General features: G+C 52.4%; 1 protein-coding gene across 1 annotated transcript; it reads left to right on the forward strand.

The window, feature by feature from the left end:
* The first annotated feature begins 10,278 nt into the window (after nt 1-10,278).
* Nucleotides 10,279-27,642, forward strand: CD276 (CD276 molecule). The gene is made up of 9 exons (XM_064382394.1): nt 10,279-10,471; nt 14,897-15,235; nt 15,419-15,733; nt 16,310-16,648; nt 16,833-17,129; nt 21,017-21,151; nt 22,824-22,865; nt 24,323-24,358; nt 26,081-27,642. The coding sequence occupies exons 1-9, from the start codon at nt 10,393-10,395 to the stop codon at nt 26,101-26,103; spliced, it is 1,605 nt and encodes a 534-aa protein (XP_064238464.1). The 5' UTR covers nt 10,279-10,392; the 3' UTR covers nt 26,104-27,642.
* Nucleotides 27,643-27,778: the final 136 nt, after the last annotated feature.

A 27,778-nucleotide genomic window follows, 5' to 3' on the forward strand; every position in this document is an offset into this window, starting at 1 on the left:
CTGGCCAGCCCTGATGACATACTGCTGTCCTGACTCACACAGAAATCACTTGGAGAGGAAGAATTGATTCCTGCTCTTGGGTGGGATCACGGGACTGGGGAGTGGTGCCCAGGGGACAGCCTTGAACACAAAAGGCCAAAACTGACTCAGATTGTCAGGAAAAAGGAAGGCAAACAGGGAGGTCATTCCCAGGGAACTCTACAGACCCTCCCATCTCTCTTCCAAGGCTGCTGCCCATTTATAGAACACCTAATATTAATTAGGTCTGTTTTGATAATCTTACTCATTGAGTCCTATAATCATGCTATGAGGGTAAGGTTTATAATCCCCATTTTACAAATGATCAAAGTGAGGCTCAGAGAGGATATTTTCATAAAGTTTCATTACTAGAAAGTGACAGAGTCTGTATTTGAACCTGTCTCTCCAACTCCAAAGTCATCTTCTTAAACACTAGTGCTAACTTCTTCCATGAAGCTTCTTGCAATTATGCCAACATGTGATATGGTCACAGCATGGGACGGTGGTCAGGGCCCTTTGATGGTTGAAGAGATAGAGACCCAGAACAGCAAGGGGTTTGCTCTAGGTAGTCTGGCAAGTGAGTGATAGAGCCTGGTCTAAAGTCCAGTATATCTCTATTGTTGCTGTTTTTTCATTTTTCTTTTGTTAATTGCAAAAGAATTACATGTTCATAGTTAAAAACAGAGAAGTGTATCAAGTAGAAAACAGTAGCAAACCCTCACCCTTGCTCCCACATTTCAGAGTTGCATTCACTCTCAGGCATCCAGATCCTTTCCCATCCATCTATGTATCCAAACACACATGCATTCATTCATTCATTCACTCATTGAATAGTGCCTTGAGCACCCATTATGTGCCAAGACTTTGCTAGAATTAAGGATGCAATAGTTAAATAAAGCAGATGTGGTTCCTTCTCAGGGAGGTTCCCATATATCATGAAGAAAACAGACTGGGTGCAATGAATAACAGGGTCCTTCTTAGAGTGGCAGATCTCTTACCTGGCTTTTCTGTCAAAGCCACCCTCAGAATACGGAGATGTTACCTTTTATCTTATTCCATGTTTTACTGCTATAACAGAATACTGCAGCCTGGGTAATATATAAAGAAAAAATGTTTATTTGGCTTGTAGTTCTGGAGACTAGGAAGTCCAAGGGCATGGTGCTGGTGTCTGGTGAGGGCCTTCTTGCTGCATTGTCCCATTGTGGAAGAGCATGTGAGCATGCAGGACAGCGAGTATGGGGGCCGCACTTATCCTTTGGTCAGGACCCCACTTTTCCTGTGATAACAGCATTAATCCCTTCACTTCTTACAGGCCCCACCTCTTAATACTGTTACAGTGGTAATTAAATTTCAACATGAATTTTAAAGTAGGCATTCAAACCATAGCACCCATGTCATCTAGGTAGAAGGAACTGTTATTTGCAACAATCCTGTGAAGTTGGAAAGGGAGTCCTATGTTGTAGGAACTGGAAAAAGCCCACTGTGTTAAGGGGCAAATAGGAAGAGGTGAGGCTGGGCAGGTGGGCAGGGCCAGGGCAGATAGGGCTCTATAGGCTATGGAGGGGCTGAGATCTTATCACAAGGAAAGTGAACAGCCCTAGGATTAACTATGGAAGGTAGTAACATAATATAATTTATGCTTTTATATTAATAACAGTTATTCTGGCTGTTATATAGAGTACAGATTGGAGAATAGAATTGGGTGGGGGAATCAGAAAATGAAGAGGTGAAGAGGCTTTTATGGTTATCCAGGCAATAGATGATGGTGACTTAGAAGACCAGAAAGAGAAGCAGAGGTGGAGAAAAATGGAGATAGTGAAGATGTAGCAGACATATTTGAGGAATCCTTCAGTTACAGATAATAGAAAACTAGCTCAAGCACATTTAAGAAAAAAAAAAAAAAGACTAGTTCAAGTATCTAGGCAGTCTATGTGTGCAGCTTGCTTCAGGGATAGGGGCTTAAGTCATGGTTTTAGGGCTGTTTATCCTTCTAGCTTCCATCTCTGCCTCTTCATTTGTTTAGATCAATTCTTTAGATTGTTGGTAGCAGATAGATTTATTGCTAATGGTCCCAGACCATATCCTTCTTAGCAATCTCAGCTAGAAAGAGTCTTTTTTGATGGCTGCAGCAGCAAGGCTCTGAGGAAGTCTCCGATAGGGCGTGGCTTGGCTTACAGCTCGTTCTTGAACTACTCACTGTGCTGTGGCCAGGCAGGGTTTCTCCAGTGAGCCAGGTCTTGTCACATGCCCAGGCCCTAGGCTGGGAGGACAGCTCCACCAGAACAGCTTGGACTGGGTTCCCTGCGGGAGTGTGGAGCCTTGCTACGGGAAGAGGCCAGCATGGAACAAGAGAAGAGCACTGGAGAATAAAGGACATGGAGCAAAGTAACTGTTAAGACTAGCTGCCAAAGACAGAGACGATTTTCTCGGCATTGAATTTGACTCTTTGTCAAGGAAAGGGGCAGAAGATGTCAAGAAGGAATTGATGTTTAGGCCAAATGGGGAGGTGATCATCTGTTTTAACTGGATTTGTCTTCTGGCCCCTGGGATTGCCTGTCCTGGTACAGGGTGAACTTGGAGATAGTATCTCTGAGAAGCTGTCAGGGATATTTCAGGGCAGCCTAGGGTAGAAGAGGGTTGGAGATGTGGGTCACAGTCTTCCACAGTTTCCTGCTGTGTACAGATTCAATCCAGAGTCCTCATCTACCTCCCTCACCACCTCCCTTGCCTCCTCTCCTGAGTCTCAGCCTCTCCTATAGTCCCATCTTCCCAGAATATGCCATGGACACCTCCTCTTCTGTGACTGCTCATGCTGATATGAGCAGTCAGATAGCTGAGATGTCTCCTCTGTGCAGTCCTTACTGAACCTCCCCAGCCCCCAATGAATGGCTTGACCCTTTCATCCAGGTTTAAGCCTACTCCTCCGTCCTCTCCAACAATACCTTGTATAAATGTGTACCAAAGAACTAGTCGTATGATATTTTAATGATATATTTGTTTCCCAAACCATTTTTTTCTATCTTTATTATGAAAATGTGAGAGTTTAAATATGCCATTTAGCAGCTCTGTAGTCTTGAGCAAGTTATTGAACCTCTCCATCCCTGAATTTACTCCTCGGTGAAATAGAATAATAATAGTACTGACTTCACAGAATGGTTGGGAAGCTTAAATAAGTTAATATGTGTAACAACACTTGCAACAGAGCCTGGTGCATAGCTTTCAACAAAACTAGCCTTTGTTATTATTATTTGATAAAAGCAAAATAATATATATAACATGGGTAACTTTGGAAGCATAATAAGGAACATGCCACCCAACTTAGGAATGAGAACCTCTGTGGTTGAATATTTTTATGTATGATTCTTTATCTCCATGCATATTGCATGCACGGCCAATGCCTGGTACATGGATAATGAATAAGCTTTTGTTGAATGAATAAATGAACAAATGCTGGAAGACTTGAGATGGGGACATAACCAGTTTTATGGGGAAGATGGTAGATTATGGGAACAGCAGATCAGTAACCTTGTTCTTAATCCTGATAAAGTCCTGAAACCAGTGAGCAAACGAGCACTTGAAGAAAAGCCCATTAGTAGGCACCTGCATGGCTTTACTGGGGGTTCTGCAAATGTACCTCTTTTCCGTTTTTTCTCCATTTGATTGGTCCCCAGCCAGAAGCAGGGAAGCTTCTCATGACGGCCCTGGGGATAAGATGGGTAGATAAGAGCTGGGTAGCAGCACAGGTGGGAGCGCTCCTAACCCCAAAGTGCTGAGTGGTGGATGGACATTGATCCAGGGACAGACCGTGGGCTTTCCTATTCCTGTCCTCTCCCTGAGGATGACACCAAACACAAGCAGAGAGAGGAGAGGAACCTTTTCAGAGGATATTCATTCATTCTTTTTTTTAATCCACCAACAAATTATCTAGCATCATGTATGTACCAGAAACAGTCAAAAGAGTACTTCAAAGATCACGACATGGTAACACAGCATTGTAAATATCGTTAATGCCACCAACCGTACACTTAAACCTAGATAAATGGCCAACTTTATGTTATATCTATTTTACAACAATTAAAAAGATACTGTGGCAGTTGGAGGAATGGACTCAGTTTAACTGAAATGAAACAGTAACAAATGAAATATCCTATAAAGCTCCACCCCATCCTCAACTCCATGAGAAGAGAATGGCAGAGGTGTGGATTAGCAGCAATGAATATGAACCACTTCTGATTGTTGGCTGCAAATTTGATAGTTGGTTATTTTGGTGAATAGCGTGACATGGCTGCTCAATGGTGACTTCGTCAAGGAAGATCAAATACTTGCAGGCTTTGATAAGGAAGGGGGCAGACTTGTTCTGTGTGGTCCAGGGGTCAGATGAAGACTGACGTGGGCTGTATTGGAAGACAAATTTGGCCTAAGTGTAAGGAAGACTTCCCACAATGAGCACTGTCCAAAAGCAAGCAGATAGCCTATGGAGGCCATGGGTGCCCATCACGGGGGAGGGCAAAGATTGCGTTTATTCAGTGGAGGGCAGAGAAAGGTTCCCTGTTCTGATACTTGACCATTAATTTCTTCAATTTCCCCAGAATTTGTTCCCATGCCATCATCTCCCTCAGTGACCCCACCTTTGGCTGCTGTCACCACCATTGTGTGGAAGACTCCCCTGTCCCTCTCTTTGGAGCTGCAGCTCATTGTGTCTGGGACTCCATGGGACATTTTGGTGTGGATGATCTGTAGCTCGAACTCAGCAGGAACTGATCTTTCCCCTCCACTTGCTTCATTTCCAGGTCTCTCCATCTTGTTAGGTGTGTCCATGTTTGCCCTTGCTCAAGCCTCCAGTGCCTCCTTAACACCTTCAGCTCCTCCCTCCATACAAACAGTCCCCAAGCCTGGTCACTTCTACCCTTGAAATTTGTCCAAAGCTGGGCTCAGGCATCACTCAGTCACTCTGATGAGTCTCCTATTCGTATTTTGAGACACCTATTTTAGATGTGGTTTCCTTTTGTGGCTCTGAGCAGTGGCAATGTTCATGGGGTGGGGAGGGGGAAGAGAAGGAGGGAAAGCAAGGGTGGAATGGCTCCTTAGTTAGTTCAGATGCTGTAAGAAAGACCCAGAATAGCAGTGACTTATGCTGGAAGAGGTGTTTATTTCTCACCCGTGTGACCATCTGGGTACATCCAGGGCTGATACTACAGCCCCTCAGGGTTCTTCTGCCTGCTGCTCTGCCATCCTCAGTGTGTTGCCTTTGGTAGTATGGTCGCTACACACACTGCATCTGTGTTCCAGCCACTGGGAAGGGGGAGGGGAAAGGGAGGGGAAGGCATGCTTCCTCTCTTTAAAGGCATGACCCAGAAGTTGTAGCTATCAGTGTACACGTTTCGTGGCCGCACTCTGCTGCAAGGAAAGCTGGGATTTGCAGTCGTTAGCTGACTGGCCTTGTGCCTAACTATGGAACAAGGGGAGAGCTGGATGCGGTGGCGGTACCTGTAGTCCCAGCTACTCGGGAGGCTGAGGCAGGAGGATCGCTTGAGCCCAGGAGTTCAAGGCTGCAGTGGGCTCTGATTGCACCACTGAACTATGATGGTACCACTCCAGCCTGGGTGACAGAGCGAGACCCCATCTCTTTAAAAAAAAAAAAAAAAAGGGAGAAAATGCATGTAAGCGGATAACAACTAGCAGTTTCTGCCCAGTCACTTTGTGCATTTCAGTGTGAATTGCGTGGCTGTGAAGTGGCCAACACTTAAGGTTATAGTCCCTGAAAGCTTCAAGTACTGGTAAAGTTCCGCCAGCATCCACAAAGCTTTTCTTTTTTCTTTTTTTGAGACGGAGTTTCGCTCTTGTTACCCAGGCTGGAGTGCAATGGCGCGATCTCAGCTCACCGCAACCTCCGCCTCCTGGGTTCAAGCAATTCTCCTGCCTCAGCCTCCCGAGTAGCTGGGATTACAGGCGTGTGCCACCATACCCAGCTAATTTTTATGTTTTTAGAAGAGACGGGGTTTCACCATGTTGACCAGGATGGTCTCGATCTCTTGACCTTGTGATCCACCCGCCTCGGCCTCCCAAAGTGCTGGGATTATAGGCGTGAGCCACCGCACCTGGCCAAAGCTTTTCTTTTATAGGTAGGAACACTGAGCTCAGAGAAAGGAAGTCGCCTAGTTAAGACTGCATAGCAAAGTGTCAGAGCTGGGACCAGAACCCCAAACTTAGGGATCATTTTCTAGAATTCCAAGGAGACCTGGCTGAGAGGCATATAGGCAGTGCCAGGAGGATGGGTTTCTGGAGTTCAGGAAAGGGCTACCTTTCCCAGTGTGGCTATCTGGGGAGCTGCTCATGACTTTTCAGGGATCACCTTTGGGGTTATCATGCCTCTGAGGTGCTTCCAAGTTGCCCCGACTGTATCTTAAATAGTATACTGTACCCAACTGCAGTGATCTGCCTGCACGTCCCGCTTCCCTGTTAGAATCTGCTCCTTGAGGACAGACGTGTAGCTTAGTCATCTGTCTGCCCCTAGTACCTCCCTACCAGGAACTCTGTAAGTAGTGAAATGAATTACTAAAGACATGAATGCATGTAGATTCAAGGACTCCTTCAGTTGCAGATAATAGAAACTTAGCTCCAACTGGTTTAAGGAAAAAAATATGATTGGTTCAAGAATCTGGGCAGTCTAGATCTGCAGCTTGCTTCAGGCATAGCTGGATCCAGGGACTTGTCTGACATTTTTAGAACTCTGTGTCTCTCTGACCCTTCTTGTCCCCTTTATGGGAAGGGTTGCCCAAGGAGCCCCTGTGGGGATTGGGAAGAAGTGGGGTGATGTGGGTGATCATGGTAGGGGCGAGGAGACCCTCTTGGCATCCTAGGCCCAGGGCATTTTGGCCCCGAGCTCAGGCATAGTCTGGTTTTTTTGTTGTAGCTTTATGAGGGCACATCTTGGGTCATCTCTTGGGAGATTCCCTGTGGCCCCGCTTCTGCAGGGTTGGGTGCACCTGCCGTAACTTAGGCTGAGGACAGCCTGGCCCCTCACTCCTGCTGCTCTGTGAAAGCCCACAGTGCTCTGTGGTTTGGGGATAGAGCAGAAAGGAGGAGAAGGGGAGGAGGAGGAGGGGGAGGGGAGGGGAAGGGAGGGGGAGGGGGAAGGGAGTGGGAGGTAGAGTGGGTGCGGGCAGGTGACTCACTGGGAGGGGAGCCACATGCTGACTCCAGGGCAGGTCCCAGCTGGGGATGAAATTCTCTTTTGTGGAACACGTGGGTGGGGGGTATGCAGGTGGCATGAGGCCTGCGTGTCTCCACATGGCTCTGTGTCCCCAGGCCACCCTCCCATTCTCTGAGCATCACATCCTTTCTGAGCTGTGTGTCTTTCTCCTGTCCTCAGCTCCTCCAGGCCCAGCTGTCAGGGTAGGGGTCTCGGTGTTGTGGACTCCTCTGGTCTCTTTGCTTCTGGGCTGTCAAGCTCCTTCTCTCCAGAGCAGGTTTCTAGGACCCAGAGTGTAGGAAAGGAATAAAAGGGAGCAAGTGCAGGGCCCAGCCCTGGAAGTCTCTCATCTTCCCTCTGGAGGGGAGGGCGGCTTGGCCCTGGGAGTCAGCAGCCTTCCCCTACTCCATTCACAAAGCACCTTTGCCTTACAAGGGCCACCTTGGGACCCACAGGAAGACCCTGCCCTTTCTGCAGGGGATGGGCAGGTCCTGATCAAGGGAGGTGCCCTCTGCTCCCTGCACCCGCCCAGAGTGGCAGGAATTAGCCTGATATATGGAAAAGACAATCATACGAAGGGTCTAGAGTGCCAGGCAGAGGAATGGGGTCTGACTTCTATAGTGAATGGGGAGCCGTGGGACATTCTTGAGTGAAGAAGGGACATGAACAGATTCCTGTCTTAGGTCCTAAGAGAAGGCCCCTTAGAGAATGGGGCTGACAGGGAAAGAGAGGAGCAGGCAGGGCCAGTGAGGAGGGTCTTGGGTCAGGGTGGGAGGTGGAAGCTTGAGAAGCAGTGCAGAGAGTGAGGGAGGTGGCCCGGGAAGAACCCACAGGCCGTGTCTCGGGGTAAGAGAGGAAGGAAGACGTGGAATCTGGGCATTTGTTCATCCTTAGCCCTGGTGCTTCCTGCGGGGGGGTGGGCAGGTCTTGCCGGCAGCTGCGTGCTGGAGCTTCCTGTGAGCTCCAGGGTGGCCCTCTTAGGGCAGGATGTGGTGCCCGCCAAAGGCGCTTTATGAATGAATCGGGGAGGGGAGGGGCGTGGGGTGGGGGAGGGGGGAGCTGCTGACTCAGCAGGCGGCCAGGCTTTGAGGCCGGAAGCGTCTGGAAAGGAAGTGGCTGCTCAGGGCTTCCCTACTGTAGACAGCTGGGAGAGAAGTGGGGCTGGCCAGGATGCACGTGGTTTGGCTGAGGGACTCCCTGGGCCCAGCTGCTGGGGGTTGTGTGTAGGAGTGGAGGGTGGCAGGGAGGGGGCAGGTGTGCTTGGCTGGGATTGGAAGGATTGAGGCTGGGTGCCTGTGATGGAATTAGCAGCTGTTAATGAGGTTTGCTCCATGGAAGGGCAGAAGGGTGTAGCAGAACTGGACTCTTCCCAGCTGTGCTGACTGGCAAATTCCTTGACGTTAACAAAGTCATTTATCTGGGCTTTAATTTTTTAAAGTCCGGCAAAAACATGACTGAGTGGTATAGCCTGTCTCCCAGGGTGTCAGGAGGATGTGAAATCATTTCTATTCTTGTTGATCGGTGTTGGTCGGCATAGATGTGGCTTGATCGGGACACGGCACCAATGTTTAGACAGCAGCTGTGGGACTCAGGGAAGAGGTGTGTGCAGCCTGCAGGATGGCTGGAATTGGGAACAGGGCTGGACTTAGGGATGTCTGCCTTTCCCATCCCCAGCTCAGGCCTGACCTGCAGCCACAGACCTGTCTTACTCAGTCCTGACTCCAGCCTTGGGGGTCATCCCAGGCCTGGCCTCTGCCACTTCTGATCTGTCTTGGTCTCTCGATTCAGACTTGTTAAGCTGGCAAATGTCCTCTCTCTGCATTCCCACACTCACACATCTAGTCGCCTCTTAAAACTCTGACCTAGAGGCTTCTTTGCAAATACTGCTGACGTCACGCAAGCTATACTGACCCCTTCCATGTTCTCTGCCTCAGCGAATGTCCCCCCGCATCACTGAGGCTCAAAGCCATGACCACCCTGACTGCTCCCTTTGTCTCTCCCCAAGTCCTCAGATGCTGTCACTTTTACCCAGACATGCTTTGTCTCTTCTGTGTGGCCCCTCATTTATTCCACCACTATCACTTCCTACAGAGATGGCTGTAATAGCCTCTTTTTTTTTTTTTGAGATGGAATCTTGCTCTGTCACCCAGTCTGGAGTGCAGTGGCACAATCTCGGCTCATTGCTACCTCTGCCTCCCAGGTTCAAGCGATTCTCCTGCCTTCAGCCTCCCAAGTAGCTTGGATTACAGGTGCCTGCCACCACACCCAGCTAATTTTTTGTATTTTTAGTAGAGATGGGGTTTTACCATGTTGTTTGGACTGGTCTGAAACTCCTGGCTTCAAGTGATCCACCCACCTCAGCCTCCTGAAGTGCTAGGATTACAGGCATGAGCCATTGCACCTGGCCTGAAATAGCCTCTTACTTGGCCTCTCCCTTGCCCTGATACAATCCAGTCTGTGCCCAGGAGCTAGAGTGAGTTTTAAGCATTGTTACCCAGATTATGTGTGATTAAAACGATCCCCAATGATTCCCATTACTCATTGAAAAACGTAAATTCCTCACTGGTCTCTCAAAGCCCTGTGTGATCTGGCTGAAACATGCCCTCCCATCAGATGGGATGTGCGGGTGCTGTTAGATTAATCTTCAAGAAGCTTAGCTCTGACCATGTATTTCCCTTATTCAGGAAGCTTCAATGGCCCCCAGCTGTCTTTAGGATACAGTTCGCACCTGTCAGCCCACCTCTAAGTCTGGCCCCCTCGGGAGCTCCCGCTCTGCCCTACCAGCTACTGTCTGCCAAATTGATCTGCACACATCTTAGCCCCAGAGCAAGCCAACCTTGCCTTCACTTGCCAACTTGCCTCCTCTTCTTTATATTTGGATACTAACGTCTTAGCTGATAGGGTGGATCCCAGCTGCCCCCTGCCATCTTCCCTGTCAGGCCTCCCTAGGGACTCCCTGCCAAGCGTCTGTCACCAACATCCCTCAGCAGGGAGCCCTGAGGGGTATGGGAACGAAGCCCTCCCAGTGGGCAATTGCAGCCTTCCCCACTCTGGTCCAGGAGAGATGAGGTGAGAGAGGGCCTGGGGAAACCTTTGGAGACAAAGGCCTCACATCCTCTTCCTCCCAGGCAGGGGCAGCCTTCCACCACGGGGAGCCCAGCTGTCAGCCGCCTCACGGGAAGATGCTGCGTTGGCGGGGCCACCCTGGCCTGGGTGTGCACATGGGTGCAGCTCTGGGAGCACTGTGGTTCTGCATCACAGGTGAGGGGAGCATCGTGGGGACTGGTGGGGAGGGATAGTGATTGTGGCAGTTGGGGAGGGGGTGGCCATGCCTGTGAGGGTCCTGCCAAGCCAGCTCTGGCCAGCAGGGCCATAACTCACTTCTACCTCTGGGATCCAGTAGGTAACTCACTTGACCGTTCTTAGCCTCCATGTCCTTGTCTGTAAAATAGGAACATGAGTGATAAATGTGATCATGATATTTCTTGAAAACATTGTGTGTCTCCCCCCCCCCGCCCTCCCCCGCCCCAGGACCTTTGCACACACTTTTTTCTCTGCCTTTGCGTGGAACTTTCTGCCCCTAGACATCTGCATGACTGAGTCCCCTGTTTTGTTGAGGTCTTTGGTCAATGTCGCCTTCTCGCAAGGCTCTCCTGGCTACCTCGTATAACATAGCACACTGCTGCTCCTTCCTCCCTATCCCCGGCCTCCCTGGGTTACTCTTCTTAGATTCACCCCCACCTGATGTTTGCTTGCTTCTTCCCTGTTCAAAGAGTAGGGTCCATCCCAGGGCCAGGGCGGCTGCTGCATGGTAGGTACCCAGTAACTGTGTAGAATAAACGATGTGAATCTCCCCACACAGTGCTTGGCACACAGGAAGCCCTCAATAATAATAGCTACTTTAGTAACAATATCCTTCTCTTATTTCAAATTCTTTTTTTTTTTCTTTTCTTTTTTTTTTTTTGAGACAGAGTTTCGCTCTTGTTACCCAGGCTGGAGTGCAATGGCGCGATCTCGGCTCACCACAACCTCCGCCTCCTGGGTTCAGGCAATTCTCCTGCCTCAGCCTCCTGAGTAGCTGGGATTACAGGCACGCGCCACCATGCCCAGCTAATTTTTTGTATTTTTATTAGAGACGGGGTTTCACCATGTTGACCAGGATAGTCTTTATATTTCAAATTCTTATCAGCATCTCTGCTCTGAGATGCTACCGCCACGGGAGATGACAAATCTGAGTGTCTGGCGCCATCTTGTGGCCATAAAGAAGTGATGCCTGTCTCTACCCATGGCTGTTCTGATTTCTTTAGAGCGAGAAGAGATTTTGTATGGGTGACTTACCAGGTTTCATTCTCCCAAATGCCCCCTACAAGGGGCACCCTGGTCTGACTGACAGGGCACCCTGGTCTGACTGACGTGGCCTGGGGCACCAGGGGTTGTAGCAAGAGAGCCAAAGCTAGCTTAAGAACTTTAGAGACCTCTATGTACTGCAAAGATTATGATGCTGTGTATGATTCACAATAAAAATAATAGACTGGGCGTGGTGGCTCACGCCTGTAATCCCAGCACTTTGGGAGGCCGAGGTGGGCGGATCACCTGCGGTCGGGAGTTCGAGACCAGCCTGGCCAACTTGGTGAAACCCCAACTCTACTAAAAATACAAAACTTAGCCAGGCGTGCATGCCTGTAATCCCGGTTACTCAGGAGGCTGAGGCAGGAGAATCGCTTGAACCTAGGAGGCAGAGGTTGCAGTGAGCTGAGACTGCGCCATTGCACTCCAGTCTGGGCGACAAGAGCAAAACTGCATCTCAATAATAATAACAACCATAAAATCAGTGTTGTTTTTCTAAATGTAGGAAACCTTTAATGAGTGCTGTATTCAATTAGTGTTGTTTCAGGGCTGATCTTCACACATTTGAGTGTGCCTGCTTTGCCAGTGCTTGAAGCACACAATCTAACCATTACCTGAGAATGGTAGTGCCACGGTGGGGGGCTTGCTTCCCAAAAAGAAAGGCTATCAGGACCCCTGCCTAACTATCCAGGGCTCTAGAAGAAGAACTAGGATGAAGACAGAGGTGACTGGGTGGGGAGGCTGCAGGGTAACTCCACAGGATGGAGGGCAGGGATGGGAGCAGGGGGCTCTGCCCCAGGGGCTTTTTGCTGGAGGCTCCGGCTCTGGACATGACGTGGCTCTGTCTCTGGGAGCAGAGTTGACTCTGGACAGCTGGGATGCCTGCTCCTGCTTTCCCCTCCCCCCCCCCTTCTTCTCCTCCTTCTCCTCCTTCTCCTCCTCCTTCTCTTCCTTCTTCCCCTCCTCCTCTCCTCCTTCTCCTCCTCCTCCTTCTCTTCCTTCTCCTCCTCCTTCTCTTCCTCCTTCCCCTCCTCCTCTCCTCCTTCTCTTCCTTCTCCTCCTCCTCCTCCTTCTCCTCCTCCTCCTTCTCCTCCTCCTCCTTCTCCTCCTCCTTCTCCTCCTTCTTCTCCTCCTCCTCCTTCTCCTCCTTCTCCTCCTCCTTCTCTTCCTTCTTTTCCTCCTCCTCTCCTCCTTCTCTTCCTTCTCCTCCTCCTTCTCTTCCTCCTTCCCCTCCTCCTCTCCTCCTTCTCTTCCTTCTCTTCCTTCTCCTCCTCCTCCTCCTTCTCCTCCTCCTCCTCCTTCTCCTCCTCCTCCTCTTCCTTCTTCCCCTCCTCCCCTCCTCCTTCTCTTCCTCCTTCCCCTCCTCCTCTCCTCCTTCTCTTCCTTCTCCTCCTCCTCCTTCTTCTCCTTCTCCTCCTCCTCCTCCTTCTTCTCCTCCTCCTTCTCCTCCTCCTCCTCCTTCTCCTCCTTCTCCTCCTCCTTCTCTTCCTTCTTCCCCTCCTCCTCTCCTCCTCCTTCTCTTCCTCCTTCCCCTCCTCCTCTCCTCCTTCTCTTCCTTCTCCTCTTCCTCCTTCTTTTCCTCCTCCTCCTCCTTCTCTTTCTCCTTCTTCTTCTGCTTCTGTTTCTTTTTCTTCTTCTTCTTCTGCTGCTGCTGCTTCATCTTCTTCCTCTTCCTCTCCTTCTTCTTTCTCCTTCCTCCTTTCTTCTTCATATGGAGTCTTGCTCTGTTCATATGGAGTCTTGCTCCATTGCCCAGGCTGGAGTGCAATGGCATGGTCTCAGCTCACTGCAACCTCCACTTCCTGGGTTCAAGCAGTTCTCCTGCCTCAGCCTCCTGAGTAGCTGGGATTACAGGTGCACGCCACCATGCCTGGCTAATTTTTTTGTATTTTTTAGTAGAGATGGGGTTTCACCATATTGGTCAGGCTGCTCTTAAACTCCTGACCTCAGGTGATCCACCTGCCTCGGTCTCCCGCTCCGAGCCTTTTCCCCCCACTTCTAACTCATCAGCAAGTCCTGTTGATTCTCCCTCCTAAATAAACCTTGAATCTGTCCCTTTCTCTTCTTCTCTACTGTCACCCTTTGAAGGCACACCACTATCACTTCTTACAGGGAGGGCTGAAATAGCCCCCTAACTGGCCTACCCCTTGCCTGCTACAGTCCAGTCTCCAAGGAGGAGCTAGAGTGAGTTTTAAGCACTGCTACTCAGATAATGTCTGATTAAAACATTCTCCAATGATTGATTCCCATTACTCATAGAAAACCTTAGATTCCTCACTGGTTTCTCAAAGTTGTCTTCGATCTGGGTGGGATGTGCCCTCCCATCCGATGTGTCTGCCACACTGGACTCTCCCTGATGTTTTCACAAAGCAAGGCCAGTCTCGCCTCAGGGCCTTCCATCTGCTGGAGCTCTCTGTATGTCAGCTCTTTTTCATTCCCTGTAAATTTCAGCTTAATCTCTTTAAAGAGCACGTGCCTCACCACCATATTTAAAGTTACAGGTATTCTTTCTTGTATAAAACAAATCGTATTTCCTTAGGAAAACGGGGGAAAAAAGAAAAAGCACTTGTGATTCTCTCTCCTCAGAGAAAACCACTGTTGACATTTTTGGTGGATACCTTTTGGACTCCCCAGTTTATAAAATAACTTACACTCATGGGAAATGCACATGGCGCAGGCAGGTGTAAAGTACCTTCCAGATTTTTGAAAAGCTGCTGCTCTACTGACTCACCTGCTGGCTTCTTTTCTTCACATACCTTAGTCACATTCTGATGAGAAACTGTGTGCTTGTTTGTCCCTCTCTCTCATTAAAATGTAAGTTCTAGGCCGGGCGCGGTGGCTCACACCTGTAATCCCAGCACTTTGGGAGGCTGAGGTGGGTGGATCAGGAGGTCAGGAGATCAAGACCATTCTGGCCAACATGGTGAAACCCTGTCTGTACTAAAAATACAAAAAAAGTTAGCGGGGCATGGTGGCATGTTCCTGTAATCCCAGCTACTTGGGAGACTGAGGCAGGAGAGATTTGCTGGAACCTAGGAGTCAGAGGTTGCAGTGAGATTGTGCCACTGTGCTCCAGCCTGGAGTAAGTTCTGTAGGGATGTGACCTTAGTACTGCTCTCTGTTGCATTTCTGACCCTTATGCTTGGCACCTGTAGGTACTCACTATATTCTTGACTGAATGAGGACCTAAGACAATAAATTACTTTGCGTCTCAGGCCTAAGAGGAGGGGTGGACAGGGTCTGGGGTTAGTGGGGGCAGGGAGGGGGACTAGGGAAGCCCAGAGAGTTCCCACCCCTCCTCAGTCCCCCTTTTATCTCCCCTACTGTCCCTGCCCCCAGGAGCCCTGGAGGTCCATGTCCCTGAAGACCCAGTGGTGGCCCTGGTGGGCACCGATGCCACCCTGCGCTGCTCCTTCTCTCCTGAGCCTGGCTTCAGCTTGGCACAGCTCAAGCTCATCTGGCAGCTGACAGACACCAAACAGCTGGTCCACAGCTTCGCCGAGGGCCGGGATCAGGGCAGCACCTATGCCAACCGCACAGCGCTCTTCCCGGACCTGCTGGTGCAGGGCAACGCATCCCTGAGGCTGCAGCATGTGCGCGTGGCGGACGAGGGCAGCTTCACCTGCTTCGTGAGCATCCGGGACTTTGGCAGTGCTGCGGTCAGCCTGCAGGTGGCTGGTGAGTGCTGGGAGGGAGACACCTTCCCCTTGGTTCACCCTCCATTCCCCCTGCAGCCCACCCCCTGCCACACCACTGCTCCCAGAGCCCCAGCCCCAGTGCTGACTCCTGTACTCAGCTTCATGCATCCTTTTCCTCCTCTGCCATTGCCCTGCTTTTGACCCCGCCCTCTGCCACTTCCAGCTCCCTACTCAAAGCCCAGCATGACCCTGGAGCCCAACAAGGACCTGCGGCCCGGGGACACGGTGACCATCACGTGCTCCAGCTACCGGGGCTACCCTGAGGCCGAGGTGTTCTGGCAGGACGGGCAAGGCGCGCCCCTGACCAGCAACGTGACCACGTCGCAGAGGGCCAACGAGCAGGGCTTGTTCGACGTGCACAGCGTCCTGCGGGTGGTGCTGGGTGCAAATGGCACCTACAGCTGCCTGGTGCGCAACCCCGTGCTGCAGCAGGATGTGCACGGCTCCGTCACCATCACACCCCAGAGAAGCCCCACAGGTTTCTTTGCTTAAATGCCCCCCTGGGGGTGGGGGGGTTCTGCTTCTATCAGCAGGGGTTGGGAGCTCCGAATCTGGCCCCACCTTCAATCTCCCAGAACAGCAAGTTGCCTCCTAATGACAGGGAGAAAGATCACAGGGAAGTGGGGGTGTCTATTGGATGGGTTAGGGGCTGAGCCATCACAGGCCTTCTTGGCTCTCCTTACTTGAAGGCTCTGGAAGCCTCTGGGAAGACTGGAGCCACATCTGGGTCAGCAGCCAGATGAGAGAAGGAAAGGAGTCCTGGTGGTAGTGCGGGGATTCACTAGGGCTGGAGCCCGTGAGAGTCACCTGCCCCAGGCCTGGCCCCTGGGATTGATCTGGTCGAGCCAAGGCCAACCTGCCGTGATTGTTCTCAGAGGACTGGGGAGACTCCATATCTGGGAGTCCCCAGGCTCAATCTGCTTTTGCGTCTAGAAGAAAATAGGAAGATGGAACAGGGTCTGGGGGTTGATGGAGGAAGATGTAGGGGGACTTGGGTGGTAGCCTGGAGAGTCCCACCACTCCTCACCATCTGCCACTCTGCCCCCACCCCCAGGAGCCGTGGAGGTCCAGGTCCCTGAGGACCCGGTGGTGGCCCTGGTGGGCACTGATGCCACCCTGCGCTGCTCCTTCTCTCCTGAGCCTGGCTTCAGCCTGGCACAGCTCAACCTCATCTGGCAGCTGACAGACACCAAGCAGCTGGTGCACAGTTTCACTGAGGGCCGGGACCAGGGCAGCGCCTATGCCAACCGCACAGCGCTCTTCCCGGACCTGCTGGCGCAGGGCAATGCATCCCTGAGGCTGCAGCGGGTGCGCGTGGCAGACGAGGGCAGCTTCACCTGCTTCGTGAGCATCCGGGACTTTGGCAGCGCTGCGGTCAGCCTGCAGGTGGCTGGTAAGCTCTGGGAGGGAGACGCCTTCCCCTTGGTTCACCCTCCATTCCCCCTGCAGCCCACCCCCCTGCCACACCACTGCTCCCAGAGCCCCAGCCCCAGTGCTGACTCCTGTACTCAGCTTCATGCATCCTTTTCCTCCTCTGCCATTGCCCTGCTTTTGACCCCACCCTCTGCCACCTCCAGCTCCCTACTCGAAGCCCAGCATGACCTTGGAGCCCAATAAGGACCTGCGGCCCGGGGACACGGTGACCATCACGTGCTCCAGCTATCGGGGCTACCCTGAGGCCAAGGTGTTCTGGCAGGACGGTCAGGGTGCGCCCCTGACCAGCAACGTGACCACGTCGCAGATGGCCAACGAGCAGGGCTTGTTTGACGTGCACAGCGTCCTGCGGGTGGTGCTGGGTGCAAATGGCACCTACAGCTGCCTGGTGCGCAACCCCGTGCTGCAGCAGGACGCGCACGGCTCCGTCACCATCACAGGTAGGGGCAGATGGACAGCTGGGGAAGGACGGAGTGAGTAACTCCCTCTTCACTGGACCCTAAGCTGGAATTTTCATAGGTTTGGGTGGCCAGAAGACTTTTTCAAAATCCCTTTCATAGACTTCAGGAGCTCACACTCTTCCTACAAGTCTTTAAGGGACTCGAGCTGATAAGAACCATTTATAATGTTTGCCTTCCTAAGAGTGCTTTTTGTGGCACTTAGCTTCTTATGCAGAGGACTTTGTACCTGCCTGGAATTTGGAGGCATGGGCAGGAATTCCGGGGCAGCCACAAGGCATGGCCCAGGGGACTTGGTGTAGGTGTGCTCTCCAACAGGAACTCCTCTGGGTGGTGGGAAGGTATTCTGGGTCAGTGGGCACCATTGGATTCTGAAGCCTTGAGTGACAGCTGGACCTCCCCAGTGAGTCCCTGACACCTGAGTCAATGTCAGGTTTTCTTCCTGCAGACTTGAGCTCCCCCCAGGTGGCAGTTGGATGGGCAGGGGCTATCTCTGCTGCCCCCATGTGGTCAAACACCAGATAGAGGCCACCCCTTTAGCGATTCTTAGTTTCCAGGTACGAGCCTGGTGGGCACCCGTCGTCCCTGAGGGTCTGAAGAGGGTTGAGGCCAAGAGCCGCCATCTCCATCTGTGTTTGGCCCTGCGAGGCCTCCAGTCCGTCTTTTCCTGGGCCGATGTGCTCGGTCTGGCTCTTCAGTATCTCTCCCTGGGCCAACCGAGCTTTCCCAGGGACCTCCTCCTGGAGCACAGTGAGGTCAGGACAGCAGGTTTTGTCTGTCTGGTTGTCTTCTCATCTTCCGACAACTTCCGCCTGACCCCCAGCCCATCCAGGTTCTGATCTCGCGCCCAGTTTCCAGGTCTGCACACACCCCGGGACTCGCTGACTTATTCCTGTCCGCTCCCTCTTGCGTCCTGTGCAGTCCCCACTTCTGACAAGCTCGGAGCCAGGGCCCGTTGCATCGTCTGCTTGGAGTTCAGGCTCACTCCTCCTCCTCTCTTATGTGTTTCCTTCTGCCAAGGTTGCGCTCCCTCTGCCCATGCCTTGCCCAAGACGGAAAACACTTCCTTCCTGGAGACCCCATGGGTCTGTGCTCTCTGGGAGAGAGTAGCTGCCCTGAGCTTTTGAATGTTCTGAGCCATGTCCTTGACCTTTTAGAGAATAGCATATGGTCTGTGAAAATGCTGTTCACAGGAGAAAATAAGTAGAATCTTGGCAGAAGATATGAAGTTTTCAGAGGAGGGAGGGGGGTAGTGAGGACACCTCCAGGGGCAAGTGTCAGCTGAGAAGGCCTTGAAGGATCAGGGGACTTTGTGGTCATTTGCACCCTGGGCTGAGCTGGATATTTGCAATGCTGTGCAGAAAGGACTTATAAGTACAAATGTGATTGCAAAGAGAATGTTTATCTCACCTAAGAGAAAATTCTCTATTTTAAACATGAGTAACTAGCATTTAAAGTGGTTTTTTAAAAATCTAGGGCTGGGCGTGGTAGCTTATGCCTGTAATACCACACTTCGGGAGGCCAAGGCAGGCAGATCACTTGAGGTCAGGAGTTTGAGATAAGCCTGGTCAGCATGGCGAAACCCCGCCTCTACTAAAAAATATAAAAATTAGCCGGATGTGGTGGCACGCACATGTAGTCCCAGCTACTCATGAGGCTGAGGCAGGAGAATCGCTTAAACTTGGGAGGCGGAGGTTGCAGTGAGCCGAGATTGTGCCACTGCACTCCAGCCTGGGTGACAGAGCAAGACACTGTCTCAAAAACTAAAAATAAAATAAACGAAAATGATTTCATTGAGGTCATTGTTGCTAAGCATATTTCACAGGTGAAGAAACTGAGGTCCACAGAGAAGGGGGATCTTTCCCAAGGTCACAGACTGGCACGGTGGTTCTGAATCTTTGGGAGTCAGACCCTTCTTTGAAAATCAGGTAAATGATGGATGCAGCAGTTTGCACATATAACTTCGGAGGGTTTGCGGCCTCTCTAAACTCCTCCGTGGATCTGCAGACCCGGGCTCCAGCACCCTGCAGTGAGGAGATGAGCCACGATCAGAATCCAACTTTGGCCTCTCAGCCTAATTTCCTCTCCTCCCCACCAGCCAGCCTCCTGTTTGTGTTAGAGCAGGTCTGGCCTACTTTGGAGCCCTTGGCCTGTATTTTGTTTCAGGCAGCTTTGTGTCATGTAAAACATTCTGGGATTCAGACTTTCAGTCCTCCAGCTGGTCTCCCCCACACCTGATGAAGTTAGTGAAGCTGAGTGTGCTGTGCAGAGCCTCTCGGAGGAGGATTTATGGAGCAAGCCCAGGAGATGTGGCCTGAGGCCTAGCTCTGTCCTTTCTTGGGTGAATAGGGCAAATCTAATATGTGTTCCAGGGACAACACAGCTAAGAGGGAACACAGAAAGAGACCCTCCCCTTGAGTATTTCTGCGGCTCTGCCCCCTCCTCTGCTACCAGAGCCCCATGATGGGATTTCCAGGGTTGTTGTATTTCTCTTTTTAATGTGTGCTCTGTGCACGGGCCCTCCTGGCCACCGCATCAGCTGCTGCCCTCCTTTTCTGCGTACCTCTCTTCATCACTGGGGTGACGGATCCCTCTGCTTCCAATGGCCAGAGCAGCAGTTTTGCCAACAGTGCCTATTGAGGGTGACGTCCGCAGATCCCTGTGCAAGGTGCTTCTGTGCTGGGGCCTCTGCTGCTGAAGGGTTCACGGCACCGCACGCTGCGCTGACAGAGCCTCCTGCAGAAGCTGCTGCGGCCCTGGGCACACACTGTCTCCAGAGAGGAAAGGAAAGCAGCACTGTCTTTGGTTAAGACTTTTCCTCTCAAGACCTCTGCCCAGGACCCAGCTGAGTACAGGGGCTGGGCTGGAGGATGCTGTGCAAGGTGGAGCCACGCAGGCCGTGCTCAGAACAGCTGCTGGCCCTGCCCCGGTTTGCGCTCCTCAACTTCATCCCTCTTGACAGGAGATCTCTAACAGGAGGGGCCTCAGTGTTTCATGTAAATATTCCCCTTCAAGGCCCCTGCAGACCTACCTGACTCCATGGGAAAACTGAGCCCTGGCTCCAGCCCACTCAGTGACCTCATCTGTCTGTAGGGCTCAGCAAACATTTTCTGCAAACGGCCAGGGAGTAAATGTTTTTAGGCTTTGCGGACCACACACCATCCCTGTTGCTGCTGCTTCTCCTTCTGTTCCTCCTCCGCCTTCCCCCATCTTTTTTTGGTAACCCTTTACAAATGTAAAAACCATCGCTAGTTTGTGGACTGTGCAAAAGCAGGCCGCGAGCTGGCTTTGGACCATGGGCTGTAGTTTGCTGCCTCCCAATCCATGGGATGGGAGATGTCACCAGGTGGGGCTGCAGCAGGCGGAGAGGGCCTCTGGAGGAGGTGAATACTGAGCTGGGGGAGAGTGTGGGAAATGGAGAGCAATAGGACAGAGATTGGAAAGAGCCAGTTGCTTCTGGAGAGAATGGTTGGGACACCAGTTTGGCTGGAGCCGAGGCTCCTACAGGAGAATTAGAAAGAAAGGTCGGGGAGGGTAATGGCAGCCAGGTTCTAGAGGTCCTTGAATCACTCTGAGAAGCTGGAAGCATTATTCTAAAGTCACTAGGGAGCCATAGAAGGTTCTTGAGCATCATTCAACCACAGACTCTTCAACTCTTCCCAATTGAGGCATGTCTACATCAGCCAGGATTGTGTTGGGGTTTGGAGAGTGTATGGGGAAGGGGCTATAGGAACTTAAGTGAGCTTTATTCACAGTGTTAGGGCCCAGTGAGGGTGGGAGCCCCTCTTCATACTTGGAACCAGATGGTGCTGTCCTCCGGGACATGGGGCCAGGCACGACAGTCTCACTGTTCCTACTTTTCCTCCCAGGGCAGCCCATGACATTCCCCCCGGAGGCCCTGTGGGTGACTGTGGGGCTTGCTGTCTGTCTTGTTGCACTGCTGGTGGCCCTGGCTTTTGTGTGCTGGAGAAAGATCAAACAGAGCTGTGAGGAGGAGAATGCAGGTGAGTGTGTGTGAGTGTGTGTGTGTGCACTTATGTGTCTTGGGATATGTTGCTGTGTCTTTGCTGTCAATAGCGAGTTACTTTCTAGTGACAGAATGAATGTGAGTGTGCACATGGGGCTGGATTTGTCTGTGTGTGACCTCAAGTCTATGTCTTCTGTGTGTGAACAAGCATGAGCCTCCCTGTCCATGTGCAAATACCATAGGATGAGAGTGGATGAGTGTGACCCGAAGGTGGTGGGGGGGTAAGGCCGAGTGCTACAAGGGGATGAGTGTGTCTGTGCAAACAAGTGTGCCTGTGAGAGTGTAACTCACACGCATGTGTGAGAGAGCAGGATGGGGCATGGAAGCTGAGCAGCACAAATGTGGGCATGCCAGCGGCGTGCATGGCACTGGGGAGGAACGTGCCTGCCTCAGAGCGAGAGCGTCTGAAGCAGCTGCTGTTTGTGGGGCTGAGGGTCAGTCTGAGCTGGCGTTGCTGACTGGTACCTGAGTGAGAGGACATAGGTGGGTGGTCAGTTGACCCTGGTGGGTAAACAGATGCATGAGAGTAGATGGGTAGTCAGAGGCTGGGGATGGCTGGGGGTCAGGAAGAGAGGGAAGAAGAGAGTGGTCAGCTGGAGAGAGGTGAGTACCTGTGAGGTGGATGACTGGCTGGTTACATCTGTTGGAGGTTGATGGTTGGCAGGGCTACTATGCGAGCGTTTCGGTGAGGTGATGGGTAGGTGGGCTGGTGGAGCGTATGGTCTCTGGCTGGGTAAGTAGTGGGGTTCTAGGCTGGGTGGATGGTCTCTGGCTGGGTGAGTGGTGAGGGTTCTAGGCTGGGTGGATGGTCTCTGGCTGGGTGAGTGGTGGGAGCTCCAGGCTGGGTGGATGGTCTCTGGCTGGGTGAGTGGTGGGAACTCTAGGCTGGGTGGATGGTCTCTGGCTGGGTGAGTGGTGGGAGCTCTAGGCTGGGTGGATGGTCTCTGGCTGGATGAGTGGTGGGGGCTCTAGGCTGGGTGGATGGTCTCTGGCTGGGTGAGTGGTGGGAGCTCCAGGCTGGGTGGATGGTCTCTGGCTGGATGAGTGGTGGGGGCTCTAGGCTGGGTGGATGGTCTCTGGCTGGATGAGTGGTGGGAGCTCCAGGCTGGGTGGATGGTCTCTGGCTGGGTGAGTGGTGGGAACTCTAGGCTGGGTGGATGGTCTCTGGCTGGGTGAGTGGTGGGAGCTCTAGGCTGGGTGGATGGTCTCTGGCTGGATGAGTGGTGGGGGCTCTAGGCTGGGTGGATGGTCTCTGGCTGGATGAGTGGTGGGAGCTCCAGGCTGGGTGGATGGTCTCTGGCTGGGTGAGTGGTGGGGGCTCCAGGCTGGGTGGATGGTCTCTGGCTGGATGAGTGGTGGGAGCTCCAGGCTGGGTGGATGGTCTCTGGCTGGGTGAGTGGTGGGGGCTCCAGGCTGGGTGGATGGTCTCTGGCTGCTAAGGGTTGGGTTCTAGACTGGGAGCCCCTTCATGTTGTCATAGGCTCAGCTCTGCTGTGCTCTTGGGCTCTAACCCTGTGTCTAGCATTTGAACCACAGGTCAGGCCCACTCAGGCCCTGTTCACAGCTTCCTGCACTCTCAGGTGGGAAAGTGCTGGGATGAAAATGGGCTTGCAAAAGATATTTGATTATTCTGAGTTCTTGCCTTGCAGGAGCTGAGGACCAGGATGGGGAGGGAGAAGGAGCTAAGATGGGTGAGTTTGAACTTGGAGCTGGCCCTCTTGGCTGGGAGAGGGACATATGGGACAGGAGAGAGGACTCTAGGAGCTGGAGGGGCCAGATTTCCTGTAAGGTTTGAATGAACTGTGTTCTCTAGACTGAGGCGTCCCCACCCTGGTGGGTCTGCTCTTTGCCCCGAGTTAGGCAGGAGGTGGATCGCCCAGCTCCCCACCGACCAAGTGTTGCTTCACATCTCCTGCCAACCTTTATCCATCTGCCAGGGCCGATGACACCTTGCAGGCCCCACACTGTAGAGTCTGGTGGCTTCCTAGGGTGGGAGCAGGGGCTCGGGAGATAGGGCAGTCTGGGTTTAAATTCCAGCTCCATCTCATGTAAACAGATGGCCTTGAGCGAGATGCTTTGCCTCTCTGGCTTCAGTTTCCTTACACGTAAAATGGGTATAATCACAGGTTCATAGGTTGTTTGAATTATCAATTAATTTAATTAACTGAGATAATGTATATAAAGGACCTAGTACCATACCTAGTGCCAAGTGCTTAATATGCTGGAGTCCTATTACTCTTAGGCAAACAGCTTAAGACCATCCTGTTCTAGTTACAGGCTGTGTGACTTCGGGCAAGGTGCCTTGCTCCTCTGGGCGTCAGTTTCCCATCTGTAAAATGTCATCCTGACTCTGCCCTGATGGCAGCAGAGGGCTGTTTTGAAGCTCTCTCAGGTGACTGGAGAGGGAGGTACTTGCAAAGGGCTTAGGGGCATGACACAGTAAGCCAGGGCGCAACTCGGGTGGATGCCAAGGCACTGGTGCCCATGGCCACTGGAGGCTGACTTCCAGGGGATCCTGGGCTGGGAGAGGCAGGTTCTCGCTGAGCCATTTGGGATGGTTCCAGTTAATGCCAATTCCCTCCCCTCCCCCGCAGAAGGAAGGGCAGGAGATTGACACTTGGGGACTGCTATAAATTATGCCAATTAATTCTTTGCCTGTTGGTGCCCAGTGTGGCAGGCATAGAGACAGCTCTGGGATCAGACCTTATTTTTCATGCTCAGAGGCAGATGTAGTTGGCAGAAAGGAGGGAGTGGGGAGAAGAGTGTGGGTTAGGGAGCTGGGTAGTCTCATTTCACCTGGTCCCAGGCCCACCTGCGAATCGGCCAGCCTCCTTTAGCTTCTCACTTCACCCTGTGTGTAGAGTGGGCTCAGGGCACTTCTGCATCTCCAGCTGGAGAGCGAGGGCTGTTCTATAGATGCAGAAAACTAAGGCCCAGAGAGGAGAGTGACAAGCCACAGAGTGGAGCTGGGACCTGGGACTGTGGCTTGGGACAGCAGCCTAGGGCCCTTTCCCTTGTGCTATGATGTGGTCCCACTCTGCTGACTTCTCCCACCCTTTCCAGCCCTCACTCCTCCCTCTGCCTGACTCCCTATCCCGCCACTTCCCACGGTTCCTCCCTCACTGTGTGCTCCTTCCTTTTTTTACAGCCCTGCAGCCTCTGAAACACTCTGAAAGCAAAGAAGGTAAAGACACCTGGGCTTGATATTGTCTGTGCGTGCATGCATCTGCGTGTGAGAGGTTGAGAGGGTGGGTAGGGGTAGGCCTCATCCTTTCACTGGTGACCTGAGGCCCCCTCTGCAGAAGAGCAGCCTCAACTTCCCCCTAGTGAGATGGCAGAGGGCTGAGTGACCAAGATCCCAGCTGCTCTAATGGGACCCAAATATGACAGAGGCTTAACCAGGACAGGAGTTTATTTCTCCTTCCTGTGATAGTGTGAGCAGTGGTAACCTTAAAACCACTGATGACCTGGAGCCAGATTCCACTTACCTGGAATCTGCCCTCTTCAACTTCAAGCTTTCACTCCTAGTTCTAAGAGGCTGCTGCAGCCCCAACGCCCCCTCCAGAGCCAAGGGGGAGAGAAAGGGATGACATGTTTCCTTCTAGAGCAAGGCTGGAAGTAGGCTGCCTCACTTCTGCTTACATCCCATTGTTAGAACCCAGGCATATGAGCCCTAACTCAGAGGAGGCTAGAAAAATGTTCAGCTGGGCAGCCATGTCCCTGGTGCACAGTAGGTGGTCAGTAAATGTCTATAGTCATTATTAGGCCTGTTGTTATAATGTCAGTGGTTACATTTGGAAATGTAGGAGGTAAGTCATTTCCTTCCTGTTGTTCAGAATCAAATGACCATAGAAGAGTTGGGCAGATGGAGATTAAAAATGTCAGTTTGGGCCAGGTGTGGTGGCTCACGCCTATAATCCCAGCACTTTGGGAGGCCGAGGTGAGCGGATCACTTGAGGTCAGGAGTTCGAGACCAGCCTGGCCAACATGGTGAAACCCCATCTCTACTAAAAATACAAAAATTAGCTAGGTGTGGTGGCGTGAACCTGTAATCCCAGCTACTTGGGAGGCTGAGGCAGAAGAATTGCTTGAACCTGGGAGGCAGAGGTTGCAGTGAACTGAGATTGTGCCACTGCACTCCAGCCTGGGTGACTGAGCGAGACTCCATCTCAAAAAAAAAAAAATGTCAGCTTGATGTTTGAAGCGTTACTGGAGAATGTGGCCTGGATGGGCAAAGCAGTCAGCTTCCTAATCCTGCTCCTTCTCACTGAGGTAGCCTGCCCCACCCCCAGTCTCTGGTCACTCTGGACAACCACAGAAGCAGCACCCAGATGGGGGAGCTCCTCTTCCCAGGGATAGACAGAGTCCTAAGAATGGGCGAGGGCAAGGGCAGGGGCAGGGCCCTCTCTATCAGCTCCGGATGCAGAGTGGGGTCTGGAATGAGTCTTTGGGGTGCCCCTCCACACGGAGACAGGAAGCCCGAGGGAAGGAGGAAGGCCCCTGTGGCATCACTCTCAGGGGACTCAGTGTGGAGGGGACACTGGGAAGGCTGCCTGCTGGAGGAGGGAATTGGGCCCGTCCTTGTAGGGCGGGACAGACAGGAGATGAGAAGGGAAAAGTGAGGGAAAGTGGAGGGGAGTGTGGAGGGCAATGGGCCTGTGGGGACTGAGTGGGGGCTGCTTGAGGTGGTCTCCCTCGGGTGCCTCGGCGGGCCTGGCACCTGCGTCTGTGTCTGGGCTTTGAGGTCAGTGGTCAGCATGGGGGCTGTTCGCTGGGCTGCTGTCTCACACACACTTCCCACTTGAAGTGTGACCAGGTACCCGGGTTTCTGACATCATCCCCAAAATAGAACTTCTGGCATCTAATGCTTTTCCCCCACTCTTTCTCTTCCCATCGTGAAATGAAGATGATGGACAAGAAATAGCCTGACCATGAGGACCAGGGAGCTGCTGCCCCTCCCTGCGGCTCCTACCCTCTGGCTGCAATGGGGCTGCACTGTGAGCCCTGCCCCCAACAGACGTGTCCTGCTCTGACAGGTGGGCTCCTTCTCCAAAGGATGTGACACGCAGACCACCGTGCAGCCTATTTCTCCAATGGACATGATTCCCAAGTCATCCTGCTGCCTTAGTTCTTAATAGACACGATACACAGACCACCCCACAACTTTATTTCTCTAACTCATCCTGCCTGCTGCCTTATTTCACAGCACATGCACTTCTTAGGGACACAGTACACTGACCACATCACCACCCTCTTCTTCCAGTGCTGCATGGACCATCTGGCTGCCTTTTTTCTCCAAAAGATGCAATATTCAGACTGACTGACCCCCTGCCTTATTTCACCAAAGACACGACACATAGTCACCCCTGGCCTTGTTCCCCCAACGGGACTGATACACTAGTTACCATGTCTAGCCCTGCTTCCACCTGCATAGAATCTTGTCTTCTCAGATGGGGACAGTGCAGCCTCAGCATCTCCTGGAGTCTAGAAGCTGCTTCCTCTCTCCTCCTTCCTCCTCTTGCTCTGGCCCCAGTATCGACCTTTTCCCTCCCTGCCGCAAGTGAAGACAGGGTACTCTCCGCCCACCACACGCATAGGTACGCAGAGAGACCTGCAGGTGCACGTGCTGGAACACGTGTGGTTCCCCCTGACCCTGGCCCAGCCTCCTCTGCAGTGCCCCTCTCTCCTGCCCACCCTCCCTGCAGAAGCATGTGCTGTTCTCCAGGGGTCTGTGATGGGGCCCCGGGGAGTCAGCTTCTGTCCCTCTGCCTTCCCGCGTCTTGGTTCCCTTACTTTCATTTACTCATTCAGTTAATGTTTATTGAGCAACTACAGATGTAGTTAGGTGCTGGGGGTCCTGCGTGGGAAGGCAAGTTCCTCCCTCAAGGACTCCCCATCCAGCTAGGAGACAGAGAGCCAACTACACTCCCCCTGCAGTTCTCAGGGGGGCTCCTGCCTCGCTCCCTGCTCTACTCCTCCCCTGTGCTCAAGGCTTTCTGGATACTTCACCCCCATCCCACCCCTAATTCTTACCCAGAGCATGGGGTGGGGGCAGAAACCTGGAGAGAGGGACATAGCCCCTTGCCACGGCTAGAGAATCTGGTGGGTGTCCAAAGTGTCTGCCTAGGCATGGGCAAGTGAGCAGACACCAAGGTCCCCGGACCTCGCATAGCAGCAGCAGAGGTGGAGCCTGGGGCAGGGTAGAGCCAGGAGTGCTTTGGGGACACAGAGGGGACTGCCCCCCACCCCCACCATGGTGCTATTCTGGGGCCGGGGCAGGCTCTTCCTGGCTTAACTCTGGCCAGCTCCTGGCCTCTGGTAGAGTGAGACTTCAGACGTTCTGATGCCTTCCGGATGCCATCTCTCCCCGCCCCAGGAATGGAAGATGTGAGGACTTCTAATTTAAATGTGGGACTCAGAGGGGTTTTGTAAACCGGGGGTATATTTTGGGGAAAATAAATGTCTTTGTAAAAAGCTTTTTCTCTGTGAAGTGTTTGGAAGCAGGGTGGGCCCCAGGACTCAGCCAGAAGGATTCCCTCCCAGATGTTGCAGGCTGAGATAGGGAAGCTTGGTCCTCCTTATCTCACCGTCCTTAAATCACTGG

Source organism: Aotus nancymaae, unplaced genomic scaffold, assembly GCF_030222135.1.
Source record: "Aotus nancymaae isolate 86718 unplaced genomic scaffold, 86718_ANA_hifiasm-v0.15.2.pri h1tg000003l, whole genome shotgun sequence".
In the NCBI taxonomy this organism is placed as follows: Eukaryota; Metazoa; Chordata; class Mammalia; order Primates; family Aotidae; genus Aotus; species Aotus nancymaae.

Excerpts from the sequence above, each read along its gene's own strand:
- CD276 (XM_064382394.1), top strand. The coding sequence starts at position 10,393 with ATGCTGCGTTGGCGGGGCCACCCTGGCCTGGGTGTGCACATGGGTGCA. Across the intron at positions 15,236-15,418 it reads GGTCAGCCTGCAGGTGGCTG|CTCCCTACTCAAAGCCCAGC; the intron begins GTGAGTGCTGGG and ends TGCCACTTCCAG. Across the intron at positions 16,649-16,832 it reads GGTCAGCCTGCAGGTGGCTG|CTCCCTACTCGAAGCCCAGC; the intron begins GTAAGCTCTGGG and ends TGCCACCTCCAG.